Source organism: Danaus plexippus, chromosome 6, assembly GCF_018135715.1.
Source record: "Danaus plexippus chromosome 6, MEX_DaPlex, whole genome shotgun sequence".
NCBI lineage: Eukaryota > Metazoa > Arthropoda > Insecta > Lepidoptera > Nymphalidae > Danaus > Danaus plexippus.
The window spans coordinates 3,679,931-3,703,199 of record NC_083540.1 but is presented as its reverse complement, the minus strand read 5'-3'; the positions used below and the strand labels follow the sequence as shown (position 1 = coordinate 3,703,199).

The 23,269-nt window shown below is 37.1% G+C and overlaps 1 protein-coding gene across 2 annotated transcripts; it reads right to left on the bottom strand.

Annotated features, from left to right (window-relative positions):
* Positions 1 to 1,635: 1,635 nt before the first annotated feature.
* Positions 1,636 to 23,248, bottom strand: LOC116779271 (histone-lysine N-methyltransferase, H3 lysine-79 specific). Of its 2 annotated transcripts, none has more exons than XM_032673538.2 (15): positions 23,012 to 23,248; positions 21,648 to 21,688; positions 20,078 to 20,216; positions 13,033 to 13,173; positions 12,642 to 12,827; positions 12,129 to 12,557; positions 11,555 to 11,703; positions 11,305 to 11,474; positions 10,837 to 11,225; positions 10,336 to 10,542; positions 9,757 to 10,256; positions 9,030 to 9,222; positions 8,556 to 8,900; positions 5,240 to 5,438; positions 1,636 to 5,134 (listed from the first exon to the last, which is right to left on the bottom strand). In XM_032673538.2, exons 1-15 carry the CDS (start codon positions 23,093 to 23,095, stop codon positions 4,554 to 4,556), a joined length of 3,753 nt encoding a protein of 1,250 aa, XP_032529429.1. In that variant the 5' UTR covers positions 23,096 to 23,248; the 3' UTR covers positions 1,636 to 4,553. The 2 variants fall into 2 exon arrangements, with proteins under 2 accessions (XP_032529429.1, XP_032529431.1); XM_032673540.2 differs by having other exon boundaries at positions 12,141 to 12,557.
* Between the last annotated feature and the right edge of the window lie 21 nt (positions 23,249 to 23,269).

Sequence of the window (23,269 nt, the reverse complement as noted above, 5' to 3'; positions counted from 1 at the left end):
TCGGTTTTTGCTAGTACAGTATTAAAATATGAAAGATTGATGATATCCCTCAATATTTTTTATTGGAAAGTAAAAAGAATCGAGAGATTCACACAAAAAAATATTCTAGGATGTTTTACACAGATGTTTTTTTGATAGATTTGTTATATATATTTATTCCCTAACAAGCTACGCTGGTGTTAGGACTCAGTATAATGCCTGACTACTAACTAGATATTACAGTGGGGAAAGTCCGGCATCTTTAAGCGTTCACTGTGTCCATTGCTAACAATTATTGGCAAAACATTAGGATTGTTGAATGCAGGGCACCCGCGGTGAGGGTGATTAGGGGGTACCGTACGGTCTCCTGGGCCGCAGCGACGGCTCTTGCTGGCGATCCGCCTTGGGATCTTGTGGTGTCGGTTCTCCCGAGGTGTTCTCCTACGTCTCGGGTAGAAGGGCTCTCGGAGAGAACCCTTCGTCAGAGGAGATCCGGGCGGTTCGCCGGCAGGGGGAGTCGCGCCTTATGCGGGAGTGGGGGGAGGACCTGGCGGGCTAGCCGTACGGTAAACGTACATCGGCTACGCTCCGTCCGGTCCTAGAGCGTTGGATGAGGCGGAAACGCAAAACCTTCACTTTCCGTCTGACGCAAGTTTTCACCGGGCACGGTTGCTTCGGTGACTACATGTGTCGGGTGGCCAGGAGAGACCCGGGAAGAGGCTGCCATGAGTGCGGCGCTGCGGTGGACTCAGCTCAGCACACCCTCGAGGTGTGCCCGAGATGGGCTGCGCTGCGGCAAGACCTTGTGGCGGCGCTCGGCGTAGTGGGCTTGTCGCTTTCGAGTGTCGCGGAGAATATGCTTGAGAGTGACAGGTCCTGGATGGCGGTGTCCTCCTTCTGTGAGACGGTCATGTCCACGAAGGAGGCATCTGAGCGGGAACGGGAGGTTGCGGCTGATGCACCCTCCCTCCGCAGACGACGGACGGGGGTGCGCCGGAGGCAATATTTGCAACGCCTCCAATAGCGCCCCTGCACTCCGGGCTGGGGTCGGGCTGGTAACCCGGCTCCTGTGAAAGCCCGGCGTCGTCGGGGCGATCCTAATTGCCGGGATCGCCTCCTTTCTCCGAGGGACTAAGTCCGGTCTTTGCCAGGACCGGCCAGTCGCTGGTGTGCCCTGTCGCTGACAGATTCGGGGTGCACCAACATAGCGGCCGATGGCTTTCGCAGTGGTTTTAGTGAGTAACTTTTATTTTAATTTATTAATAACTAATAAATAACAACTGAAAATACTTTAATATTGACAAATAATTACACAATTAGTGTTTTTCTCACAAGTAATCTTCAATCACTTTAGAAGCGGGAAAACATTCCGAATACTTTTACAGAAATTGGAAAACAATAGTTAGTTAATATTCAATGCAAAAGGATTTTTATTTAATATATAAAAATTATGGATAAAATCCTACTCTAATATTTTTAGATAACACTTATAAACATGTTAACATTTGTACTTCTTCCATGGTAGCATCCTGTTGACTAGAGGGCGCTGCGTTGACTAAAGACATCCTAGTTTGATAAACATTTTAGTAAAATGGAAGAAATACGGGAATATGTAACCAGAAGATTTGATTTGATATGTAATTAAAAGTCGATTGGTATAATTACTCATTTATTTTAACTTTTAGTACAAAATAAAACTAGTACACAGGGATACATCTCAAACCTAGCATTGTTGAAAGTCCGAAGCTTACGACAATAAGTCTTCTCATTTGTACTATTTTAGACACTAACGTCACACCGAATAGCTCATTTCCCCCATAAAAAAGTTAGTAAAAACTGAATAATGTAATCACTCCTCAAGTCTATCTCGCAATATTAAATTGCCAATATACACCTACCCTACTACTGGTACTTTAGACCCAATTTACAAGCTATCTTATTTTACAAATACACAATTTTGAGGTTTGGAGCGGCATTGGTGAGTTTTACAGGCACAATCAAACCAGCGCACTCCAATGATTATAATACAACAAATGACAGCCACATACATTTATTTTATACGTACAAACAAAACATTCTACATGTGCGTCAAAAAGAAAAACATTTAGGCCACCGCAGTTCCTGTCTACTACCAAATGTTTAATGTTGCATTTAATGAGTTAATTATAATCGTGTCATTTGTGTATTACAAACATATTATCTTTAAAAATCTCATTCTTTTAACACATTTTTATCGGTCTTAAATTATTACCATTGCTCATGTTTTTCATTAATTTACACTATTTCTTATTCGTTACAATATAATTTTGACAAAATCTTAAATCTACGTTTTTAATAGTGCACCAAACGGATATGGACATTCGTTTTAAAACATTTAAAACAACACAACATCAACATGCAAAAGATTTAACAAATTAGAATTATTATTTTATTCTATAATTTTTTTTTTTGTTATAAATCACTGAAAAAATATTAAGTCATGCCCATACCGTATAAAATATTTGAACATTTAGGAGTTGATGAAAAGCAAGCGGCTTTTAATTCATTAATTTTAGGTAAAAAAATATGTATTTCAATAATTAACAGTTTATTGGTTCATATAAATTGGTTTCAATAAATCGAATTCTACACTATTTCTAATTAGGTATACAAAAGGAATACAAAAAAAAAACTATAAAATTTCCGTTAAATAGAACACATAGCCGGTTTCCGTGATGATTTTTCCATTATTAAGCACGTCTGCATCAACAACATTAAATAATAATAATAAAAAAAGAAAATCCTTTATAATTAATTGATTGATTCCATTAAAAAATGTGTCACACGTTATATAAAAACAACGCAATCAATGTGTAAAGCCTTATTGCTAAAAAGGCGGATATGATTTTTATGAGCGTATTATAAAAACATACGTCCATAAATTTTCGAAGTGTTCACGAATCTATCTGTATTTTTTTTTTTTAATTTTAATTTTAATATAAACACCTACGAAAACTCTGAATGTAATTAAACCCTGTTCTAGCGAGAACTAACTATATTCTTGAATAGTGGCTTGCATGTACCTATCATCTATTATCATATATTATTATTAAGGCATTTATTCAAACTGTAACTTATGCTCCATTGCATAATAAACCCACTACAAGTGAATCTTGTATGTTTAAATAAAAAAAACATTATTTAATACGTACAACACGTACATGTAGATAGCATTCCCTCTATTATCCAGCAAATATTTAGTAAAATATGTCAAAAAGACGCCAATATCTCTTATGGAATATAACACTTAACGTATGCTTGCAATTTAGATTAAAATCTGAAGGTTGATTGATTATTATTTACCAATAATATTTCAAATACACTTACTTGCCCATAGTTAATTGTGATTCTTATTTCGACGAGACAGAACTGTTATTTATTGGGATACTGCCTACGTTTCGTTCGTCACCCTTCAGTTTTTAGTCATTGTTAACCAGTTTCATAAATGTAATTAATCACGCATGCATTTTAAAACTCCGATTGTCCATCGTAAAACATCAAACCTTTAAAGTAATCTGTGAACATTTTTGGCACAAAATACATATTTATAGTGTCACATACCTGATTCTAGGAAACCGAATACACGTGTATAAGATTGAATGAATATATATGTAGTATTAAGGCATTCTTAAATTTTTCGGTTTGTTTGTTCATTGCGAGATGTGTTTAAATTATTTTATACTATAAACGTGTAAGAGCTTTGTTTCATATATGCAACTACGTTTCGACATAGCAAAAATATTAACTTTACTCGAGGACCTAACTATTACGTAAAATGCGTTTACCTCGATTTCGAATAAGTTATTGAATTTCAACCACATGATTAGTTATAAAAGTCTACTTATCACATATTCCACTTAATTAATTTTTACAAACGCCGCTGATTCATTACAATAATTATTATATTGGTTCTGTTATTCCTATTGCACTTTTATTACTAATCAATATTCATAAGCTTCACTTTGCATTTGTAAAATCAAGATTTATTAAAGAATGTGCCATTAAGGCAGCGGTTATGAGCATGTTGTGTGGCTATCTCGATTCTATCATTTAAATATATATCTGCTTTCCATTTAAATATTTTAGCATAATTATATTTACACAATTTATTTACTGAACCACTTCCACATTTGTGCCGAGATGTTCAAAAGAAATGATTACTATTATTCAGACTGAGCTCCACGTACACATCGAAAAAAAAAACGAAACACAAAACAACAAAGAAAAATATAGAACGATCGATGCACGAATCGCCGCACCGTTACCGAAACTTGTATTTCGAAATCTAACACCTAAATGAACACATGAAATACAAATCCGTCGCGACGCGACAGTCGCTCCAAAAGACCTACGATTAAATAATTACAATTCTTAAACGTAAAATAAACTCAATAATATACATAATTACATTATATATTCAAAAAAAAAAAATAGTAACAAATAATCAGCCGACATCGGTGACGCGGCGGCGGCGGTCGCTAGGAGCCGCGGCGGTGCGAGAAGTGACACTCGGCGCAGCGCTATGAGCGCGGGCGTCACATCGGCGGACGCTCCCACTCCACGGCGGCCGGCGGCGGCGTGCCCGACGACCACGCGCCCCATCGCTCGCGGCGGAAGAAACGCTTTTTGAAGTGGTGCGGCGCCGGCGGGGACGGCGAGCGGCGGACCGGCGCCGGCTCGGCCGCCGGCGGCGCGCCCGTGGCGTCTCCCCCGCCCGTCTCTCCCGCCGGCGCGGTCGTGACGCCGTCTGCGGCGCCGCGGGCCGCTTCGCCGTGACCTATGCCGGAGTCGGGTGAGGTGTTACACGCCTCGTCGGACCGCCGCCGCTTGTCGTCCATGGCGGTGGAAGCGAACGATATGATCTGATCGAAGCGAAACGCTATCCGATCTTGCCACTTGCTCTCCTCGACCTCCTCGCCGGCCTCGGCATCCGGCGCGGCCGGCCGGGGCTCCGGCGGCTCGTCGACGAGTGGCGTGGAGGTGTTGGAGTGAGGGTCGGGCGCGGGCGAGCGCCGCCGGCCGGCCTCCTCCTGCCGCTCGCCGGCGGGCGCGGGGCCGTTCCGCCCGCGCCAGTACTCCGACGCTAGAACGCGTGCTTGTAAACAGGCGGCTAGACCTGTCGAAATAAGCGTCGGTTATGGCACCTCGTCCGGTAGCGGTAGCTTTTCTCTACGTTACAATGACAAGGTTCGTGTGTCCGAGCGCGCTCGTGAGTTCATACCCTCAAGCGGCTGGTGCGCGGCCGCAGGTTCGTGGTAGCGCGCGCTCATGTGGACGGCGGCGTTGATGATGCTCTGATTTGATATCTCTAGCGTGCGCTCGATCTCTCCGTTGACGAGGTCGCCGATGGTGCGAGCCCCCGGCGCCGCCAGCCTCTCTTGTGATAGATGCCGACGCAGTGCCAATTTCGCCGGAGACACCTGGAAAGGAATTTTTAGAAATATAAGTAAAATTTTTTTTAAAACTTAACATAGAACGAAGAAAATTAATTTAATTAAAGACCTTATAATATGTTTAAGAGCATGAATTTGTATGTCCCTGTCCATGAGAGGTTCTCAAAACATAGTTGGTATTTTATGTCAATGTCAATGTGGATGAATTTATGTCAACAGTGGATTTTATTTATAATGACCACGGTTGTATCGATTTTTTGGTTAAAGCGACGTCAAACTTAGGTCCCTTGAATTTAAAGCATACTTTCGTCAGAAATTCTTTATAGCGACTTGTTTTTATTATGAACCATTTATGACAGATTCTTAGGTATCGCATAGGCCGGAGGGATCGCACAGGACATAGAAAGGTCCAAGGAAGAGTTCCTAGAGACCTTGAACGGCGACTCGTGGGGGAGACCGTACAAGCTTGTCAGGGCAAAACTCCGCCCTTGGGCTCACCCACTGACGGAGTCTCCAAACGGATCTGCTGGATAGAGTAACCGACGCTCTGTTCCCCCTTACCGGGGGAACACGTCCCGCCGACGATGATACCTCCAGGAGAGAGTCAAGAAAGCGCGAGTGTAGAGAACGGACAAATACCAGAAGTTGCCGAGGTTAAGCTTGAAGCAGCTAGACAACGGCCTCGTAGGAAAAAATCTGCTCCGGGCCTCGATGGCATCCCCGGACGAGCGTGGGTCTTGGCTTTAGGGCTCCTAAAGCCACGATTGAGAGGTCTCCTTTCAGCCTGTCTCCGGCAATCACGGGTTCCCAAAGCTTGGAAAACAGGAAATCTGGTCTTGCTAAAGAAGAAGGGCCGCCTTTCTGACTCGCCGTTTCTGACTGCTCACAGGCCAATTGTCCTGCTGGACTAGATTAGTAAGCTGTTAAGTGGGTGGTAACAGCTCGTGTTGCGGATCATTTGGAGCAAGCAGGGCCGAGCATCAGCGATTATCAGTTCGGATTCCGACGGTGCAGGTCCTCCTTTGATGCTATTGAGTAAGTGAGGGCTCTGGCGAAGGCGGCCGTGTCATGTGACCAGGTGGTATTGGCGGTGTCTTGAGCCGGTGTGGTTAGCGTCGCCAATGCCTTTAACACCTTACGCTTTGCCACGCTACTGGAAGTCTTGAGATTACATGGCGTTCCTGAATACTTGCGGAAGACTATCGAGGACTACCTGATCGCTTGAGCCGTCAAGTACGCGGTTTATGACGGATGGCAAGAGAGATTGGTGTCGTATGGTGTTCCACAGGGTACGGTTTTGGGACCCCGTCTATGGGACATCGGGTACGACCGGGTGCTGCGAGTAGCAAACCTGCGGGGGATTAGCGTAATCTGTTACGCTGACAATACACTCGTAACGGCGTGTGAAACTACGTATTGGCAAGCAGCACTTTTGGCAACAGCAAGAGTGGCGCAGGCAGGTAGCAGTATTATGAGATTTGTATTTGTTCCTGTTTTGAAACCAGATTTTGGAACCAAGAACCCTAACCAATACAGGCCGCGGGCACGGCAAAAGCGTTACCGCAGCCTCCCCCACCTTTGTGACGAAGAGGAATTACGCTGTTTTTTTAGTGTGTAGACTGGGCGCTTTATACCTAAGAGTCCCACATAGCCACAGCTGCCCTCCCCGGACTGAGTGGTTTGCGAAAAGCATTTTTCCAGCGTTACCAAAAAAAAAAGGTATCCTAGCCGGTTGCGACTGAGTCGGCAAAAGTAAAAAGGTGCAAAACTTGCTAAATTTTCAACTTTAAATACAACTGATAATGATTCTGATGTCGAATTGGACAATATGACATTGGCGAGATTATCGTCGGCAGAAGCAACAATTATGGTTAGGAAAAATTATGTAAACATTGACGATAATGTATCACTACTGATAACTTGAGTGATAATATAATTATCAAGTCTGTACATCAAACACGAGAAAAGAAGGATGATGAAGAGGAAGAAGATTGCAATCTATGACATTCTAACAATTGGAAATGCATTATGTGCCCAAAAAAACACTCAAAAAGGTCTGTCTATTTGGTGAAGACTGAAATAATTTTGATGTAGGAATTACGAAAATGGAAACAATTCCAGCGGGCACAAAAAACTAAATTTAAACAGTGCACTATAACATATTTTTCAATAACACTCGTGTACAATATATTAGATAAATAAATAAATAATAAGTAAATATGCTCATATATACATGGATTTTTGTTATTTTGGATAGAGACTTCCGGATTTAGGGACGACATTTAAGTGGTTTCTCCGACGTCGTTATAACCGAAATTCACTTTAATTTGTTATTATTTCATAAGGGTTATAAAATAGAATTAGTATATATAAATATAATATAATCTTACTAGTCACATGACTTTAATATGATGTAATTATCCAACGCCCATCAATAACAAACATAAAAAGCAATATTTTCTTGTATTTCATACGGATAATATGTTTATATGCATTCAATTTATTAGCGAGTTAAACGATCGAAAATTATTTTTTTTTAATTACGTCAGAGTTTTGAATTATTTTTGTCTATGAATAGATTTTGATCCTTATATATAAAATATATATTGGCCCATTATATATTTTGTTAAGAGTTCATGATTTCGTTCACGTCCACTTTGAAATTTGGTAACATGAGAGGCGAATACGTTCATGAATAATGTAAAATGTAAACTAATGGTATTGAATTTACAGCGCCATCTAGGTTTTGTCAAGTGAGTTAAAACAAAACAAGTTTATAGTCTTCCCGGAACTCAAGATTTTTAGCTTCATTCATCAAATCATGACGTTACGTTAGACTATATTTCTAAAGTAAGGGAGATATCAATGATCAATACTTACAAAGTGTTGTGTTATAATGTTATTACCCACAACACACGAGAGTAGCTTTGAAATTGATAAAATTTATTAAATATTTATTTATTAAATTGATTGATACCTTTAATAGGCAAACAATTAGTTTAACAATTTATTATTGGGCGCCTTATACTAAGAACTAAAATAAAGAAGATATATCTTAACCTATTTATAACTAAAGCGGCTCTGTTGTGTTCTGTGCATATTTGAACTACACAAAAATATATAACAGAGCAATGTATGTATCACCTGTGTGTAATCAGGCTGCGCGGAGTGATGATGACGCATGTCCGGCGGCCGTGCTTCGTGATGCGGGTGCGGCCGCGGCTCCCGACGATCGAAGCCAAAGCGTTCCCGCCGCATGTCCCGTACGTCCCTCGCGTCCCGTGTGTCACGAACGTCCCGTACGTCACGAGCGTCCCTCGCGTCCCGCACGTCCCTCGCATCCCGCAGGCCACGCGCGTATGGCGACACGGCTGGCGGCGCGGCGGAGACGGCCGGCCTCGCTGCGTACGCGCCGAGCGTGCTGGACGTCACCGCTACGGGTCGGACGTACCCGTTAGCGTACGCTTGATTCGCTACTGCTTGACGAGGCTTTAGATACATGAAATATATATTATGTCTCAGACTGCGATCGTTACAATTCAATATTTAAACCACGCGTCCCGGTGTCGTTGTAACGTGACGGCCCGTTAGGGATCGTCGTAATGTAAAATAGTTCACCTCTAGCCGCGACGCCTTCCTCTGTTCCTGGTCCTCGTTGAGGACGGATGTGATGATGCTCTTGAGTCGGTCTTCGAAGTTGATGACCTTCGGTGACTCCTGTACCTTGGCCACGACGTTGAGCGGTTTCTGAGACTTGACGGGCGAGTGTCGCGCCAACGGCGGCGCGGCTCGAGCGACCGCCCGACCCTGCCTAGTGACGTTATTCATATTATATAAGAATTGCATTACATGTTGGAGACTCCGCGATCCTAACGATGAATTATACTTCAGTCGTTTCTTATTTCGATGTCTATCACATACAAATATCTAAGCAGTCTCACAGTTTTCTTAATTATATTAATATTTCATAAAAAATTACGAGAATGCGAGATATGAAATAAGAAAATAAACAAGCATATCAAAGGATCAAAGTCTCACTTACCAGATGTACCACAAGCACAGCACGTTATATATTACGGGGACAAAGTTTTATAAATGTTAGAATACAAAACCTAGATTGAAAGTAATTTCATTATGTACATTCAAATATATATGTAAAACATCATGATCACAAACAAAACTAGCTTAATGACATCACCAAGGAAATTGAATTAATTCTAATAAGACTCTTTTATAACTTTATGATTAATGCTTCATAAAACTACAAGTATTATCATTCAATATCTGTTATCAAATATTTGTCAAATAGATATTGGAATGTTTTTAACAAGGAAGTCTGTCTTACCTATGATCAACATGTCTTTCAGGATCTCTTATATACCCATTTACAATAACATTCGGTTTAGCAATCTTCCCAGCCTCAATCTGTCTGCCAGTTTCTAATATCTTTTGGGCCAGGATCTCTGGATTTTGTTCTTCGATCTTCCCCACATCCGGCACATCCGGCCATTCCTGCGAACGTGACCGATGTTCCCTCGACTTTCTTGGTTTTGAATTGACAGTGTGAGGTTTGACGGTCGCCACGGGTACAGTAGGAGCCGCCACTTTCTGTTGTTCGCTGGCTCGTTCCATCTGAATGATCTCGTTCTGCAAGTGTCCAACTTGTGCATGGAGACGTTTCCTGTGCGCCAACGTCGCCGAGATCTCCTTCAATATACAATCGTGAGCTATACTCTGCGTGATCTCTACATCTGGGGGTATATGTCCCAGCTGCCTATACTTCTCTGTAATTTCAAAAGTTCGTTGTTTCACAAGCATCGCTTGTTCAGCCTCTATATTATTCACCTGTAAATTGAGATTTTATTTTATAAAATTTATGACCAGTGTACTATGTTGTATAGTCGAGTAACAGTTTCATACAGACCTGAGCCTGTAATTTGCTTGCTTTGCTCTGTAACTCTTTGTGTCGCCCCACAATCTCTTTCGCCTTGGCCAGCAGGTCGACCGTATTATTCGCGTGTATCCCCAACTCGCTCATCCGTGCCTTCAACAAAGCCACGCTGTCGCTAATTAATACGTTGATCTGTTTATCCAACTGAGATGCGCGAGACTTCAGTTTTTGATTTCTTTCCTGTACATTAATATTTCGTTATAGACCTTTGAATCTTTACTATGATACCCAAAATAGATTACGATCAAAATTACTTTTTTTTCTTATCATAGTGTAACATATATAATATTTTGATACAAGATATATTTATAAAAAATATATAATGGGAAAGAAAGAAACATAGTATCACTAGTGACAACTAACAATAAATTAGTATGAAACACAGTACATACTGTAGTAAAAATCCATCCTATATAATGAACAAAGAGAAAAAATATTACTAAAAATAATATAAAATATAAAAACGCAAGTAACCTTCTCTTTGTCGATTTGCGCGCGAATCTCGAGTGCGTAGTCCGGTGTGTTCATGCGGCGGATGAAGGCGAGGTACTGATCGCGGAACATGTCCAACAGCAGTTGCAGGGAGTAGGGCGCGTGAGGAGCACGGGGTATGTCCAGCTCCGAGTGCAGACGGTCTGCCGGCTGCAGCTGCACGCCCAGCGCCGACAGACGCTGCTCCACGCAGCCCGGGGGCGGCGCCGTCACCGCGCCCGCGTGCAGCGTGGACGCCAGGGTGGTGGAGTGGAGCAGATCCAAGCCGGCGATGGCAGCGGGCGCGGCGCGGCGACGCTTGGCGCGAGCGACACGACGACGAGCACCGCCGGCGCTAGCGCTGCGTTTGTTAGTTGTGCGCCGGTTCCGATCTACAATTTCATATATTTTAATTTACTGTGCTTATATCAATTGAGTTCGTCGGATGTCGTCGTCCAAATGGGTACTGACTGGAGTGCGGCGAGGAGGCCCAGGGCGCCCCCCACTCTCTCGGCGCGGGCTCGGGTCCCGGCGGCTCGTCGGTGCCGCTGGACTCTTCCTCACTCTCGTCGCTGGAGCGCCTCACGACGCGCCTCTTGGCCGCCGCCGCCACACGCGCTCGAGTCCGTCCGGCTTCGCCCCTAACAGATGAAATCGTTATTTTTAGTAATAAATCATTGACAGTTGCAATTCTTCGTGTGCTGTGTATTAGTATAGTAACCTGATGGGTCTCGGACGGGCGACCTTCCTTCGTCTCTCTGGTAGCGAGCCGGTGCTGTGGTTGCTGTTGCCGTTCAACAGGTCCGGTGTGGGTTGTCTTGTTGGAGGCGCGCTCACGTTCCTCTTTCCCTCGGCCTCGTCCTGGCAGTTCTGTAACGGCGCCAAGAGGCGGTCTACACATGCACACTACAAGCCACAAGCTACGGCCTACCATCGCGTCACTCGACAACGCTCGTAGTTTGATGATAGGAATTTCATTATTTCACTTATGTAACATTTCTTTATGAATCCGTTTTAAAATTAATATCCAATAAAGTCGTTAAAGTATAGACGACAGTTTAGTGCATTATGTAAATAAGAATAAATAATATTTTCATTTCAACATTAATTAATAATTAACCTTATGCCGTACGCGGGACGTAATCAGCAATTTTATAATTTGCAATAAAGATATAAAATAATTATTAAATACTGTGTATTAAATATTTTTATGGTAGAGTTTCTATAACTGAGTGCTCTTAAGATAATAATAATAATTACATAACAAAGTTTATACGATACGATTGGAAACAGACCCTTTTGCTGACCTTGAGTTTCGGATTTTTCAGTCTTTGAAAGTATCTCTCCAATTTGGTCCTATCTATTATATGTAAATAGTATGATACTGGTTTGCCGGTCCAAGACACGGAGCCTTTGAGCGGCGACATTTCGCTAACGTGCATGATTGTCCCAATGTCGCTCAGATTTCTATCCGTTATCCTAAAGTTGAGAGGGCAGAAGCTCTTAGACGAGACAATCTTAGCTCCATCCTTGAGGTCGGCAAACCTCTCTTTCAATTGATGGTCCACATGGGGACCGAATGCAAAATTATTGACGAACACAATGGTGGCGGAATTAATTTTCTCTCTATGCTCATCCATCAGAAAATCGCCTTTTATTAATTTATATTCTCCATACTTTTTCCCATACCATCTCATCCACATTCTAAAATGTAAATCCATACTCTGTAACAAATTAAGTCACATATAATTATACATAAACAACACAATGAACTTTTTACTGAATTCTTAGTCTATGCCACACTATACCTCAGCATATTTGCTAGGCACTTCAGCTTTCTCGACACCGAAACAGATGCGGCACGGTGTAGCGGCGGCCATCTGCAGCACCACCTGCCCCACGCCCGATCCCAAGTCAACGAACACATCCTCAGCTGATATATTTATCTGATCTATCATCTGACAGACTAGTTCGTACGACGTTTCTCCGTATACCTGCAACACATACGTCATAGTCAACGACTGATATTGGTAACACAGCCAGGTGTACATAGATGTATATCTAGACGAAAATTTAAATACTACTATTAATTATTATCAATATAGTTGTATATGGTGAAGTCAAAATTTTGTTTACAATGTTATACTATATTATACAGGGTGTGTATTGTACAAAGGAGTTATAAATTAATAGACATACCTCAGGGGAGAACGGTTCATATTGGTTAAGTTTGTCAGGATCTGAGACGGCTTGATTGTAGGTTTGTTGTAAAATATGTTTTAGAAGACCACGTGAGGGATATTTGTTTAAACGCTGAGCTGGCAGTGAAGTTCCTTTTTCCTGTAAGATGCGATCTTATTAAAAAAATCTTAAAAAGAAAATTCGTTGTGATAAATAAAATAAGCTGAATATAATATAACACAGACGTAAGATTACTATGTAATTCGGTTGAATGGACCTTCGCTTTATAAAAATCCTTGGACAGTTAAAAAAAAACATCATGTAACCTTGACATTGTCCATGTTTCAAAATAATCATTAAATGGACTCGGCCGCATGTAGGAACAATGTAGTTAGCCTTGCAACCGATTACATTCAGATCAATTCTGAATAGTGCGATTCACTTTTTTTTTATATGTTAAAATATTATAGTAAATATTGTATTGTGATTTCCAGTTTTGATACGGTGACTGGTGATAATGATGTTGGAATTAATACATTGTACGATGTAGCATTTCCGTTTTAGAATTCTATTATTGTTTAAGATATTAAGATATATTTGTCTATCTAGAAAAATGTGGGTGTACGGATTTTTCAGTTCGTTTATTATTTGTTATACACCAGTTACTGTCCCAAACATCGTCCATATGAAATTCGATAGACTATATACTCATTTACGTAAATATTATCATTATATCTCATCAACAGAAAACCAGTTTTTGGTTTCGATGACTATAGTAAAAGACAGGAACGTATAGACTGACAATGAAATTAAAAGTTCTGGTTTTCATTCAATAAGCTTTACTACCGCTTTCACCAATTTCTTTGGCGGCTTTATCCTAAATATAAACGTTTCCTATTTTTCTATATGCATATAAATAACACATTATTAAATCAAGAATGCGTGTTATTAAAAAAAGAAATAAATAGTTACACATGCTACAAATAACACATAGTACCTATGTAGATATAAATTTCAGATATATTAGATCTATAGATATGAAATCACCTCTAACCTAACACAAAGTGTTGAATGTTGTTATGAATGATAATGCAAACTGCAGAGCCGACTGGTGTGGGGGCAGACAAGCCCGGGCTGGTAGTGGGCGAGGCCTCGAGCCTTGTTTACGTTGTTCAGGCATTTCATTCACCGAATTAATCGTATTAATATCGAACTTACTTTCAATGTTACTAGAACGTTTTGTATAGTTCTTTTTTTATGTTTGTTTCCAGGCACTACTATTTTAACTTTGAAATTTTGAACTTAAAATCGGCTCTTTTTTTTTAGGGTATGACTTTATCAAAATAAAACTAGTGGTGCAAACACTATTTAATGTTTACGAGAAACGATGATTAAAAATTAGGTTTGATGTTAATTTATAAAATCCCACAGATTACATTTTTACCACGCAAAAACATTTGATTGTGATAAAATTGATATACCTATATCAAATGTAGCAACTCTAGCGCAACCAAAAAAAAAGGGTCATTAACACTACGTGAGACATTCGCGCGGGCTTTAATATTGCGGTCGACGCCCCCAAAATACGACCAGCTACGTCTTAAAACGACGAACAAATATATTGTATTATATCTCAATACATTCATTTGTGACAAATTATGACAACACCGTCTCCAGCATTATTTCCTAATGTATGTATGAAGGATATTGTTTCACAGTATTATTACGATTGTCCAAATATTTCAACAATGAATGAAGGCTATCAACTTTAAAGACGCCTGTCCGTTAATATAAGGTCACTCAACTCAAAGATCGACGCTAATGTCGATGACTGAGAGTTTGTTATTACAATACTTTCACAAGCAACAATGTAATATAATTCTTTGTGAAGGTGATGGTAAGAATTCTACAAAAAAAAAAATATAATCACTTAATATCTATGATAAATTAATTAACAGTCACATAAGTAGAGTTTGTTTTTATACTTTTTTTAAAATTATGTTTATAGAACAGATGAAAAATAACAAACAGAATGGGATATTTTATATATAATTTATTTTATATTCTGTTATAGTGATCTAAGATTTATTATTAACTAGTTTTTGTTTGGGTCGTTCTCCGAATGGACTACTGAATTAGAGCGAGATATATTCAGTCAGCTAAAAAAATATATATGGAAATCACTTGATAGCTACATATTATATGACAGGCTGCGATATGTGACTTCATGCACAATACGACTGTTACGCCTCGACTCTACGATAATTACATGAAATACAGGGATAAATATAGCCTTTGAATTATTCGGATTTCTAAGCTGAATTGCTCTAAAAATAATCAACATACGTAGTATTTTTGTCGTGAAAAAGCAACAAAGAGCATACATTTATACATTCTCACAAAACTTTTGCATTTGTAATGTGTGTAGGACATATTAATGAAGGTAAATCGAAACCAACGCGAGCACCATTTATATGTTTGAATAAATAAGTATCACTAATTATGAATAATCTACATACAGCAAAATGTATTCAGTATGAGATGTATCAATGAAACGATCTTATATTAAAAAATATATTTTTATCAGTTTGATTTATCGTCTCTATGGCGACGTTATTAAATTATTTAATAACGTCTCTTTCTTTTATTCATAAGACTCTTGTAAGAGATCATTTCTTTTAAAAATACGTTCGACCAATTAAAAATCAAATAAAACTAAAATAGTTAAGATAGATTTGTTTTGTTTGAACTATAGTTCAGATAAGCATAATTATACAGGAGCCTCACCGAAGTAGAAGCTACTGCTTTTAATTTTAACTATCTTAAATGGAGCTATTTGGATATCACGTTCAGTAAATCTTCATGTAATTACTTTATTAACGGATAAATCAGAGCATAACGAATAAAAATGTAGCCTTTGATGCTGATTTAAAAATTCTTAACCAAAACTAAACATGATCATCACGAATTTCAATATTCAGTTCATGTAATGTTCACTTTTTATACGTTTCATTGTTTGCTTATTGTCTTAAACAATAGTTATAAAACAAACGTGTTATTTATTATCTGTTACAAATGACGTACATATTGGCATTTATTAAAGCGATATTAAAAATATATAATTTCAAAAGTAAAACCTAATGCATTTACTTTACTATAACTACGTGATACGTAATTTGAAAGTAGTAATCTTTTAATTCATATATGTTTTGATTAAATTTAAATTGAAACCGAAGTGAAAATTTATAGCTTCACAAAAACAAGACGTTTGAACAAAGACCTTCAAGTTAAAACCTTCATTCGACCTATACAACGCGCAGCGCTATTCATTTATAGGTTATGACATAATTCTCAGTGTAGACATAAACAAAAATATAAACAAAAAAAAAAAATACAGTTTATAAAAATAATTCAACATATGTAATTATTGTCTATATTCAACATTATCTGATCATCAATATAAAAAGATGTAATTGAGTGAAAAAATGATATGCTTCACTGTATATAAACTACACGTTAGAACTTAAATCGTTGAAGGTATTCCACTGTAAATTATACGATATAGGAGACTTATTATAACGTCACGTACGACACTATCGCGTTTTGTTCCTACATCGTAAGCACAAGGTTACAAACACATTAAGTATGCGCATACATAGCCATCAATCAATTGGTGACTGCATGACCGAATATTGTCTATGATCTACAACCGCTAATAATATTATTTTTAGATACTCATGCAATACTTGTTCAATTTGTAGTTATTTTCAAATATTCAATTACATTTAATATATATTAATTGTCAACAGTAAATGAGATGAAATATATATTACAAAATTTTGTTTTTCTTTACTTTAAACTTAAAAAGTATTTCTGTAAAGGTATTTGAAATTCATCCTATACAAGTTAAAGCATTCTGCCACAAGCAGGATTCGGACCTGCGACTTCCGGGATCTCGCGTCAAAGACACTTTGCTAATTAAGCTAACGTGTTAGTTTATTTAGCTTCCTACGTATTGTATCTGTCACATCCGTTACTTTAATGACTAGAAACAATAATTCGAAAATCAAAATTGATAACTCATTTAAGAATGTAGTTATAATTTTCTTGCATATTAAAATTATCTAAAAAGAATATAATCCATTTAAATACTACTATGTTATACAATGTTATGGACAGGCGGAGTCTATTTTGGGCAACACAATGTTATTGCTTCCCCAACGCGCTAAGAAATGCTATGCAACATTTATAAATAGAGGTAGCCTCGTGCGGTGTCTGCTACGGCCATCGATCGTTGCGTCCTCGCCGCCATCTTGGTTTTCATGTCTCCCGCGCCTCGCTTCCCCCAGCTGCCCCTCACTGCCCCACACTGCCCCACATTCACATTTCATCTCGCACATGTTACACCATACGATTGTTGACTAGAAATTGTTGCTTTTTTCACTAAATACATTTCTAGCATTAAAAATTAAGTTGGATACGAAAGTGTAACAGTTGAAGAGAATTTCAGCATTTATATTTATTGTCCGGGAATGTAGGAAGTATGAAAATAAACGTAGATGACATTGAAGATGTTTCCGCGACCTAAAAACTACTCGGCCGCCTGCCGCCTGCCTGCTAGCGGCTCACACGTTTTGCTTTATTTAGAAAGTCGACACTTTTTACACTTCACTTCAATCAACTCTGTTATAATATTAACACTGTTTTGTTTGTAAAAAAGGAGTTTGATTAAGTAAAATGTTTATATAGTATTTGTTTAAACTGAAACTTTATTATTAGCTTAATTAAATGATAGAGTAGATATTGTAACCGGTTTATTCAATTTTAAACGATAATTTACAAAATATTTTTTTATATCACTTTTAAGTTAAATCAACTTAGTATGGCCTGATGTTATTTATAAATCACATTCAAAAACTTGCGGCATTGTTAGGAAATATTTTAATTATGTAATTAAAATGCAATAGAATTGTTTTGCTTCGGGTGAGAATACAATGAATCCCAAGCAATACGATACTTTTACAAATTTTACATTATATAATTGTTTGTACGTAAAATAATAAAAAAAAATGTTTTATGAGCAAATAACTTTTAATGTATAGAAGCTTAGGGTCTTTAATTCATATTTCATTTAAAAAAATATTACCGAAAATCACGTTTACGTAATAGTCGGGTGTTTGAACTATGTATTAATAAAATCTTAGTTATTTCTATAATTTTTAAAATGTATAATACTTAAATATAAATATAAATATTTAACAGTAACCTATGGTAATTTTAGACAATAGATCTTATTTTTGGGAATTCTGTTGTTTGTCTGTGGATTCTAGATACATAATTTTTTTTATTATAATCCAAAACGAATTCCCTAAATTATGTTAAAATAAAAACCTAAAAAACATAGATTGATCGTAAAAAAACAAGCGTTCATTTAAAACAGAATCTTTATCTATGTTGAGTGATGGAACGACGAAAATTTAAATATATTTCATTTCCATAAAAACATTAAATTAAAATAAAATGTCTGAGTTATTATTTTCTCACGACATAAAACATCTGATATATGTTCAAGTATCTAGTAGCCGTGAAGGTGAACATCACTAGAAAATTGACCTTCCAAGATAACAGCGCTAATGGCGTACGATAACGAGCCCTGTGGAAAACATTACTAGCTTTGATATGATTTTCTCTCTTATATAAACAAAACTAGCAACACTTACTATTTGCATCTTTAAATCTACAGTGTTTACATATACAAAAATCTTAATAAATTCCTGTTTTTTTTCTAAAATAGCTAACCATTTTATATTTAAAAAAAAATCAACATTCATAAATAAACTAAAATATGTGTATAAAACCACTTGTTACGTTGAAACTGAAAAAAAAAATTATTATTGCCAACGCAAAGCATCTTTTCCATGAAATAAATGCCATTAAGCCACTAAATGAAGAATAAGACAAAGAATAAAACGCTCGAATATAAAAATATTTGTGAGTGTGTTGGAATGTATTGTAAATTTTATACAAAATGATAACGTGTTGGAACACGTGACGTGATGTGACCGAGCGAGTATTACGCAGAGGTCGTCTGTGGTGTCTGAGTCTGAGTCGATGCACCGCCACCGGCCACCAACCGGCCCATGTTCTAGCTCATAATAGTACCGATTATCGATCGCACGAGGGCGTAGCCCCCAACATTACCGGCCAATGTGACGTAGCCTGTTAATTTTATTATTCCAACGCACTTGTTAAACGACTACCATATTCGGAAAGAAAATAACGGGCACAAGTCACTACGTAATAGTATAAAAAACAATAGCATCGTTGGAATTCTTTTTACTACATGTACAATATTTTTCAATATAATTTATTTAATGAATTTTTGAAAATATATCTTTTATTTAAATGAAACTAAAATTTTTGGGATATACCACGTGTGCTTTATTTTTTGCTAAAACTACATACCCCCCACGTTTCGGTTACTTTTTAGCAACCGTGATCACGGGCAGACGACATTCAAATCTCGTCTGCCCATGATCACGGTGGTCACGGATATCCGAAAAATATTAGTTTAATTTAAATGAATAAAACTCGCGAAAGTCTTAGGTCTCATAATAAATCATTTACTTGATTTCAAATAATTTCTATAAAGTCAATTATAATGGATTTCTGATCGAATCAATTAGGATTGTTTAATTAATATAATAACGTTTTTTAACAGATACTGCACGTTGTGCAAGAAATCATTATAAATTATTTTACACTATGTCTTTGCCTAAAAATCGATGTTTTTTTCAATTGTTATCTAGATATTTTGTAATTATTGATCGGTTTATTATGATGAACCATCGGGATATATAGGGGACGAACGACCAGAGTTTCTGAATTCTGACCCCAAAATTATAAACAAATATACATACATCTACATGTTTTTAAGCAGCTCGTTAATCGACATTCCGAGGGCATAAGAAAGTACAAAATAAATTCCGTCATTCGTTTACTATCAAATACCAATGAGGTCATTCGTCGATAATAAATATTGAAAAGTAGAAAAAGTACTTACTAGAGCTACAACAGAGTCTATGGCGCGGTTGAAGCGATCGCATAAAGCCCTCATACTTTCGTATGAGTGGGTGTCGTAATCGCTTAAGATGTTTTTCTCCAATGCACCTTTCATCTCCGGCAGGTCGTCGCAGACCCATCTGAGTAAAAAAAAAAACAATCTTACCATTTTTAGTTCATGAGGACATGGAGAATGTTATAAGAAGTACAGGAAAGGTGAAAAAGATACTTTAATACCTTATTCAGCAGTTTGAGCTATTTGACCTTTATATGCTTAGTTGACAGGTGCTTAGAGACTGAATAATACGCATAGGCACTGAATAATACGCTATTACACCCGTCTGTTATTTAATTTATAAAATAACAAAACACCTTTCGACACTTAAATTTATAAAAGAAATGGAAACGATTGATATTTTTTTATTAATATACATTTGCTTTAAAACTCAATTCAGTTATCTTTTTCGGCTTTATGTAAGTTTGGCTTGCGGTCGGTGTTTAATGACTGAAAATGTTAATATTATAAATTATAATCATAATCAAAGTATTTTAATAATGATACGTAATATAGTTTTAAATATTAATTAAACAACAAGGCTTTTAACTATCCGAGTTCAAACGACTATGATACAACGTGTTTATGAATAATACTGTAAATGTGCTCTCTCAGAACGTGTTATATTTATATATATAAAAAAAATACGTTTCCATATAACAGATACAAGCTATAACTCAGTAGTTACAAGGTCAATCCTGATTCGCAGTTTCAAGGTCACAAAGGAAGAGTGAACGCGTCCGGTCGAGAGGAGGCCGCGGCCGCCCTCGCCACCCCGACCGCACGAGCGCAGGGACCGAACGCGAACGGGTCAACTTGCCAAACTAGTTCTTTTATATCCGACCTGCATACAGGTGAGTGAGCGTCATATTTGGGGACGGGACGGATTATTACTTTTTTTTACATTACCCTTTAATGAAAACGTATAAGTTAGCTTCGACGTAAGTTTATGTGATAATTTTCCAATTATCTATTTTTTTTTCCGCTTCCGTCCTATCGTAACGGAATGTATTACGGCCAGAGAAGTATATAGATAGAATAGAAATATTTTTATATAATCGTCATTATTTATTCACATTAATAATAAACTATTTAGTGATGATAACGATCAAACACGTAAAAATTCTTTCGGGCGGTCATCGCCCCAGCGTCCTTCACGTCATGCGAACACTCACGCAACAGCTCCTTAATTATTAGAGCACATAGCATTGTCATTATTTATTATAAATGGAATGTAAAAATATAATGTTTAGCAAAAAAAAAATGCATACATTATTCACGATTATAATATATTTGCGTGTCGATAATTCACATTGCAATCACTAAGCAATAGATATTTCCCTTTTGTTATAAAGATACTGAGTAGTTTATGCTTTTTTATACCACTTTTTTTTTTGGGGTAATTTATTTTAATAAAAATTGCTATCATAAAAGCAACACACTAATATATGAAATACACTTACATATGAAATATATGTTTTAAGAGTTAAAAATTGTATTATTTTTAGTTCCTTACCTTATTGTCTCTACTATTTCTAATGCTCCATCGTGTTTGTCCTGAAATCATTGGTGCAATTAAAAAAAATATTCATAAAACAACCACACTGTGATATGAATTATTACTAATATTGTATTATTTTATGCAAAAAGTTATACCAGTACTGTAACTATTTCATATATTACCGCATAGAATTGTTATACTTCAAAATTATTCATAGTTACATCACCTTGTTAATTAATCCAACAATAATTATATTATAATTCAGAGACAACTTTAAATGGTTTATAGAATTCAGGAATGACAATAAATAGTGATGACTTTAGTGACACATTTGTGTGAAAAAATTATTAGACATTAAAATTTATTCACATACAATTCATTTTAACTTTTATTTTACATTAAAAATTATGATAACTGTGGTGACACCATAAAAATAGTATTATTTTGCTCTTAATGATATTGTATTGAATATATATATATGTGTGATAATATATTTTTAATTTCTAAGACATAGTATGAGTTACATTTTGTTAATGCATAAAACATATCATTACTAAAATTGTAGTTCATATACATCCATACATATATACATTAATATATATGTGTATATGTATCAGTATAATAAAGTGTTAGATAATAATTGACAATCAAGATAAATTTTGTAGCAAAATCTCTTTTAGATATTTTTGTAATTATGTACAAATTCTTCTAATGCCAAACCATACCTAAACTGAAAAATTTAGTTTCTAGCAAAAATGCTTTTCAAAAGCAAGAGAAACAAAAAAGGATGAACAATGAAAAACAAACATGTCAAATGCAATAACCTATTTTCTATTTAAAATATCTGTACTGTTGAAATCATTTCTCCAAATATTCATAAAAAAACTTTGTGTTCTGAATATATAATATGCTTTGTATCATTTACTTTATAAATTGTTTAGTTCTATAATTGATATGTAAAAATGTAAATAAAGCAGGACGGTAAAGACTACGCAACAGTGTGTACATATCTAAAAAAAGCCGACACCTTGACAAAACACGAGGTCAATACACTCCACAATACAAGAGCCATGTGATAAAGCACTATAATATAACGATCTATGTGATGACTTTTATATTTAATAAACATTATGATAAGGAAACAAACTAATTATGTAAGAACATTAAGCTGTTTAGCGTATTTTTGTTGCACGCTAAGCATCTACATATACGTACATATACCATTCAAACTACTGTATGTCAATATTTTAATGAATCCAAAACCTAAGATTTATATCAACAGATAAAGTCAAATAGTATCAACCAGTTATAAACTCATACATTCGATTCATTATGTTTGTGTTATTACTGGATAAAAGCGTATAATTTTTATTTCTTACCGAGCCATGACCCGATGTGAGGGGCCATGTATAAACAACAGGTTCCGCGCCTGCAGGAGAGTGCAAGCGTAAATCCAAAGCCATGATAGGATAACCGCTGCATTAATGCACACTCTTTTCACTTATACACTAAATTTATCACTATAAACAATTGGTATTAACATAATTTCACTGCACTTTCACACACACACATTCTGAACTAGGCTGAGCGCCATGTTGAAAATAATACCAATCAAATCATGGCCGACATTTCAGTGT

Bases quoted from the DNA above. Each gene is read 5' to 3' on its own strand.
- LOC116779271 (XM_032673538.2), bottom strand. From the start codon at position 23,095: ATGGCTTTGGATTTACGCTTGCACTCTCCTGCAGGCGCGGAACCTGTT. The intron at 12,828-13,032 runs GTATGTCTATTA...TATGTGTTGCAG, and splicing joins ATGAACCGTTCTCCCCTGAG to GTATACGGAGAAACGTCGTA. The intron at 5,135-5,239 runs GTATGAACTCAC...TTATTTCGACAG, and splicing joins CGCGCACCAGCCGCTTGAGG to GTCTAGCCGCCTGTTTACAA.